The sequence below is a fragment of the Physeter macrocephalus genome, chromosome 11, assembly GCF_002837175.3.
Source record: "Physeter macrocephalus isolate SW-GA chromosome 11, ASM283717v5, whole genome shotgun sequence".
NCBI lineage: Eukaryota > Metazoa > Chordata > Mammalia > Artiodactyla > Physeteridae > Physeter > Physeter macrocephalus.
Window position 1 is genome coordinate 65,066,404 of NC_041224.1, and position 7,218 is coordinate 65,073,621.

Consider the following 7,218-nt stretch of genomic DNA (forward strand, 5'->3'; position numbering starts at 1 on the left):
CAGAAACAGGAAAGCTAATCTACAGTGATTAAAATCAGACAAGTGGTTGCCCTTGGGAGTTGGAGACTGACTGGAAGGAGGCAATCGTAAGGGAACTTGGAGCTTTTGGAAATGTTCTGTATCTTGTTTGGATGGTGGTTACATAAATGTATATAGGTGTCAAAATTTGCCTAATCGAACATAAAAGATCTGTGCTTTTTATTGTATAAAATTACACCTTAATATTACAGATTTCTCTTTAACAAAGAAAACACAATGGCCATTAAAAACATGGAGTAATTTGCTCAATGTTCTGTCTACCTCCCCGTCTCGTCCCCAGACACTAGATCATATGCTTCAGCAGGGCAGTAGCCACATCTGTTTTGTCATCTACTATATCCCCAGCACCTAGTACAGTGTCTGGGACCTCTGGAATGCTCAAGTCACACTTGTTAATATCACAGGTTTTTAAGAGCCTCTGTGCACTGAGCTGTGGCTTTAATCTCCCTTTGCAGACATGATCTGTTCTTGGCAGACATTGGTGGCCCCAGAAGCTTGAGCACAGGTGCACTGTCTAGGAAGGGAGCTTGCAGGTGGGAGCCCAGCAGGACCCTGGGTGTCCTTGGGCACTGACAGGGTCCCAACTGTGAGCACCATCTGCTCCTGTGAAGGGTTCTGACAGCATCCGCAGCCCTGGACCTGGAAGATGAGCGCCTCTGAGACCGAATGTCAGGCTCCCATTCCCATCCTCCTGCCTATAGGGAGCCCACGGAAAGTCACTTTAACCCTGCAAATAGAAAGTACTCACAGTGTACCGCTTTGTAATTTACCAAGAATTTTCCCACATATGATCTTATTTTATCCTCCCTAGGACCCTGTAAGGTGGGTATTTGCTAACCCTGTTTCACAGAGAAGTTAAGTGACATCCCAAGGTCACACAGCTGGCAAGTGCTGGAATTGGCACTCAAACCAAGTTTCTAACCATTTACTACTATATTAAATACAATACTACTGTGTCATTTAAGGACCTTCAGAAGCCATTTCTAAAATCTGACCCCTTCAAGCTCTACTGGACTAATGGAAAGATAACTAAAATATATCCCTTGTCTTGAATGCAATTTATTCTACATGTCCCTCAAAGATTAGTCTGCCTGGACCACCATTATGATAGTGTCACTCCCCTATGCCAATTTTCCATGCTCCTCAGCATCTACGAAGTAAAATTCACTCTCCTTAGCTGCTGTTCAGTGCTCTTCTGCCTAACTCACCTTTGTAGCCTCATCTTCCTTAAAATCCCTTGCATTTTGGCTGGTTATGTCACTGTCCTCATCTCTGCAACTTTGCTCCTCAACTTGCCCTCCATTTGGAATACCAATTTCTTCCATCTTCCCTTGGGATGCTTCTTCTCACCTTTCAAGTTAGGACTGAAATGTCACTGCCATTCCTGTTCACTTGGCATAAACTGTCGGGTATCATAGGTACCTCTCTTTGTCTTTTTTATTAATCCTGAGGTCCTAGAAGGATAGATGCTGCCTTACCCATTTCCATAACCCCTGTGGTGCCTTACCGATTTCCATAACCCCTGTGGTGACTAACATAGTTATATACTGTAGATATTTATTGGTGATTTGTTGAGTGAATAAATTACCACTTCTCCAACCATTGTCTATACATTTAGTACCCTTTGAAATGCATGGTTTTAAAAATTGTTTACATTTTAACTCTACTAGTTTGGTTAACATAGCTTCCATCTTCCATACACAATGCTTCTGATTCGATACAAACTGGATAGATACCCAAATTCTTTGCAAGTGGGGTGGACACATGGACAGATTGCAGAGTCCACAGTTCTACTCTGGCTGTGTAACCTTATACAAATTGCTTCTACTTTCAGGACATTATTTTGCTTCCATCTATTCAATGGGGGTAATAATCTCTGTTTTGCTTCTTTAATTTACCACAAGGTTATTGAGAGGCCAAATGAAATAACAGATGTAGAAGGGCTTTGTTGATTATAAATCACTCAGGCCTGTCATTAAGTTGCACCTGCTTTTGATTGAGGCACACCTTTCACTGTCGGCAACATCCCACCCGTTCTCTACCTTCTTTAAAAGAGAACTTGCCCGTCTGGAGGGAATATGTCTAGTGGGCTGCAGGATGATGAGGAAATAACCCTACTTCCTGAATGGTGGATGGAACTGGGGCTGTGCTGCGGTGGGGCTCAGGTGAGCAGCGACACTGTCATCTGAAAGTCTTCTGTGAGGAAGGAAAACACACTTGCCCAGACAGCCTCGAAGAGCCGGCCTAGTCCCAGCAAGTAGAAGTCACAGGGAGTCGGCCAGTTTTCCCAAAGGTCTCAGAGCGGCCGGACAATGGCCTGGGCTGCCTGAGGGAAGGGGAGAGCCCGAACGAAGCAAAGGCAAGACCAACTACCATTTATAAGCGTCAGAGCCCCACTTCAAGATGGAAGTTACCATCCTCACTTTGTCCACCACGACTAGAAGACGCCCAAGGTCCACAGCTACGCCTTTAACCCGAGGAGCACCGCCCCCAGCCCCTACTCCCCTCCAATTTCCCCACCCTGCTCCTCCTCACCCCGCTTCCCGTTCGAGTCTCCGGGGCCTGTCCATTGGCTTCCACTCTTGGGGAGGGTGGGCCTTGGGTCACCTCGCTTCCTGATTGGTTAGTTGAGCCGATTGGCAGGCACCAGCGAGCTGCGGCTGCGCTAGCCAGGAGGCCGAACATGGCGGAGGCGGGAAAAGAGCACGCGGGCTTCGGGCTCCCGGGAGGAGGTGCGGCACAGTGGCCTCTACAGCGGTATGGCCGCTTCATGCCCTCGGGCACTGGAGAGCCGCCTGGGCCTGGCCAGGAAGCTGGCACAGCCTCTTCCCCAACATGGAAGGTGAGGCCTGAGGGCGGGAAGGGCCGGGAGGCTCTCACCCCCCGCGGGGAGGGAGGGGAGGCTGTGGCCTGGTACCCGAGTGCCATGCTGAGAGCCACGCCGACAGAAGGAGAGGACTGATAGGGGCGGTTAGCCGACAGCTAACGTAGGAAATACGTATAATGATTGGAACCCAGTGCATTCTCAAAATAATTATGCAAGGGAGTAGTAAACATTCATATATTCGACAGATATTTACTGAGCGTCAGTTATGTGTTAGATTTTATTCAGGGTGCTCGGGGATGTATTTCAGTGAACAAGGTATAAATGATCCCTACCCTCGTTTGTTTTTGGTCTAGTGAAGGACATAGTATTTCTGCAGATACTGTGTAATTATGTAAACTAGTTTCACATCCCTTATGTGGAAGGGAGGGTTGAATAGTCTTTAATCAAGTTGTCTTTCTTCAGGCAGTCAAGCATCACACAGAAGAAGGACTAAATTTGAATTGTAGCTTTGCCACTGAATTTCTGTGACCTTGGTTAAGTTACTTATTCTGTCTGTACCTTATTTATCGTATCTTAAAATAGGGATAATAATAGTATCTACTTGGTAAGATTGTTGTGAGCACTGATTAAGTTAATATATATAAATCACCTGAAACAGTGCCTCATATAAAGTTATGTAAGGGTTTACTGATATTATCCTTTTTTTTTTTTTTTGTCCTGCTGATATGTTTTAATGCCATGAGTTGTTGATCATTCAGTTCTTTTTGGTCTGGCTTGACTATTGGTTGTGGACCCTGGGGTTTTGGATTGTGCATGTGTGTATATGTTGGTGTGGTTTGGGCAGCAGCGGGTAGGAGAAAAGTAAAAGAAAGAGAACAAATATTCCAGGTAGAGGATGCAACGTGTGCAGAGGCCCTGCACCTGGAAAACCTCAGCATGTGTAATGTGCAGACAGAAAGAGTAAGGCTGGTGCTTAGAGAACAAGGAGACTGATAACATGGGATGAGGTTGTCTGGAGAGGTAGGCAGATGCCTTGTGAACAGTGTCCTAAAACCAATAGGAAGCCACTGAAGGATTTTAAGTTGGAGCATTTTCATCTTTGAAAGTTCACTCTTGTTGAAGTGTGGAGATAGAATTGGAGAGGAATATGAGTAGAGTCAGGAAGATCACATAGAATGCTTTTGCAGTGTGGCAGGCAAGAGATGGTAATGACTTAGACGGGAGGGCAGGGGTGGGAGGATGGGGAGGGAGGATGGCAGTAGAGATGGGGAGACCGGGCATGTTAAAGCTATATTTTGGAGGCCAAAATGACAGGACTTGGAGATTGATTGGGTATAAATGGTGAGAGTAAAGAACTTTTGGGTTTGTGGCAGGATCAACTGGGTTGGGAAACACTGGAGGAGGAACAGTGAAGGAAAGATCCAAGACTTCAGTTTCAGATGTTTTGGGTTTCAATGTGTTTATGCAGCATCCAGGTGGGGATATTGAATGGGTAGTTGGGTATGCTGGTCTAGATTCAGAAGAAACATCTGGGCTGGAGATGTAAATGTGTCATCAACACGAAGGTGACATTTATAGTTATGAGATGATACAAGATTCCAGGACCAAGCCCCAAGGTGAGTCAGGAGGGGACCGAGTCCCTAAAGAAGATTGGCAAGGGACAGAGAGTTGGGAGGCACCCAGGAGAAAGCAGGTCCATCAAAGCTACAAAAAGTTACTTCAAGAGGGAGAGAACAATTAACTTTGTTGAATAATGCCGCAGAGTGAAGGATAATGACGACTAAGGGGTGTCCATTGGATTTAGTAACATGAAGGTCCTTAATGGTCTTTACCAAGAGAAGTTTCAGTGGAGTGAAGGGGGTAGAAGCCAGATAGGGGTGGGCTGAAGAGTGACTAGTAGGTGAGGAAGTGTGGCCAATGTGCATGGACACCTCTTCTGAGAGACTTGGCTGTGAATGTGAGTAGAGATGGGGCATAATGAATTGTTCACCAAATCTAGACTATTAGAGCTAAGACCATTAAAAAAGGCATTAAATACTTAGTTGTACTCTTGTGGAACACGGTACCCTGAGGAATTGTATAGGCTGCAGATGCAAAATGGGGTGAATAAAGAGTTAAATCGAAGAGTGACTGATCTATAATAGGATCTTGTAAAAAAAAAACTGGGAACGTTTGAGGACATAATTAATTTTTGAAACTGCCCAACAGGTTCCTTGATACCTTTTCTTAACACCTTTTAATACCTTTTTTTAATGGCCTCAGATGCAACTGGGTAACTATTAGATTCCTATCTTGCAACCCAGAGGCCAGGGACATTGACCATTCTAAGGAACTGTTATTACTTTTTTTCCCTTTTCTTTGCAAAGCTCTTCATAATTGCTTATAAGGAGCGGCACTTTTCAACAGTTTTCTGATGTTTGGCATAAAGCCACAGCTACAGTGACAAGGGATTAGGTTTGGCTTTTGCAGTGCTTTTGAAAACTGAACATTTGTACCTTCTTTTTGAATCTGTGCGGAACCATCCTACCTGCTGTGATCAGTTTCAGCCCAGGTCTGTCATTTTGGGAGGGAAAAACGAAAGAGAAAACAAGATTTGTTCTATTTTATGAGTTCTGTGACTATTGTGCAATAGTAATGATAAAAGATGAGCCATCTGAAGAGCTTCACTAAGTCCCATGTGAATTTCTCATTTTAAAAATATGTGATACCTGCAGTAAAAAAATATGTGTTAGGTAAAGCATAAAAATATATTATTGTGGAGAATAGAGTCATTCTGGGCTTTTTTTTTCTCTAGGGGACTTTTAAGTTCAACCTTTAAATCTATTTTGAGTTTTTTCATTTTTTCTTGAAATTGTGGGGAGAATCTGATTTCCTGGTACTGTTCTATATAGTTGTTTAATTACAGAGAAGACTTTCATCACAGTGGCTACATGCTAAGGCAAGAATGTTAACTTAAGAGAAAAAATGAATAGTACAACAAGTCTAGTACTTCTAAGACTTGAAGTCCTAGTTGAGAGGTAAGGTCAAGTCTAAGACATCTTATATATAGACTATGGAATGTATATATTGATTTATTTGTCTGAAATGAATTATTATGAAAAGTTACTATCTGTAGATAAGTTAACCACAATTTGGAAGCAAATACACTTTTTGTAATACTGTAAGAAAAAAAAAGTGTGAAAAAAATCAACAGTTTAGAACTGTGCTACTCAGATGTCAATGTGCATGGAAATCGCTTGGGGATATTTTTGAAAAATGCAAATTCTGACTTAGTAGGTCTGGTATGGGCAGTGAAATTGTGTAGTTCTAACCAGCTTCCAGGTGATGCTGATGCTGTTGGTCCAAGGAGCAGACTTTGCAAGGCAAGAGTGTAGAAGACCTTGAATGAAATAGGCAGCCCTATAGTAAAATTAATAAAATGAATTTGTGGAGTTACGAGGTAAGGCAATCAGATTCATAATGAATATGCAAACAGTTTATTAATAGGGTTAATATTTAAACCATCTGTCATTTAAGTGGAATGAGCAGATGAAATACATCTTGAACATGATTTTAATTCCTTACATCTGTTAGCCCAGCCTTTCTGAAAGGATTATCTTAATAACAGATTGGTCCATTTTATGTATTTTATGGCTGAATGTAATTTAGTTTACTAATTTGAGAATAATTTTGAAAGGTGATGTTAATTGCAGGTTGCTTTTATTTTATTTATTTTTAAAACATCTTTATTGGAGTATAATAGATTTACAATAGTGTGTTAGTTTCTGCTGTATAACAAAGTGAATCAGCTATATATACATACATCCCCATATCTCCTCCCTCTTGCGTCTCCCTCCCATCCTCTCTATCCCACCCCTCTAGGTGGACACAGAGCACCGAGCTGATATCCCTGTGCCATGTGGCTGCTTCCCACTAGCTATCTGTTTTACATTTGGTAGTGTATATATGTCCATGTCACTCTCTCACTTCGTCCCAGCTTACCCTTCCCCCTCCCTGTGTCCTCAAGTCCATTCTCAACGTCTGCGTCTTTATTCCGGTCCTGCCCCTAGGTTCTTCAGAACTTTTTTTTTTTAATTCTATTTATTTATTTTTTAACATCTTTATTGGAGTATAATTGCTTTACAATGGTGTGTTAGTTTCTGCTTTATAACAAGGTGAATCAGTTGTACATATACATATGTTCCCATATCTCTTCCCTCTTGCATCTCCCTCCCACCCTCTCTAGCCCACCCCTCTAGGTGGACACAGAGCACCGAGCCGATCTCCCCTCCCTGTGTCCTCAAGTCCATTCTCAACGTCTGCGTCTTTATTCCGGTCCTGCCCCTAGGTTCTTCAGAACTTTTTTTTTTTAA

The 7,218-nt window shown here is 42.8% G+C and overlaps 1 protein-coding gene across 1 annotated transcript in view; it reads left to right on the top strand.

Annotated features, from left to right (window-relative positions):
* The first annotated feature begins 2,718 nt into the window (after nucleotides 1-2,718).
* REC114 (REC114 meiotic recombination protein) overlaps nucleotides 2,719-7,218 on the top strand; it is a 96,431-nt gene continuing 91,931 nt past the window's right edge. Inside the window, exon 1 of the mRNA XM_024128728.2 lies at nucleotides 2,719-2,881. Coding sequence (XP_023984496.1) covers nucleotides 2,723-2,881 — 159 coding nt within the window. The 5' untranslated portion in view covers nucleotides 2,719-2,722. The remainder of the gene's footprint in view (nucleotides 2,882-7,218) is intronic.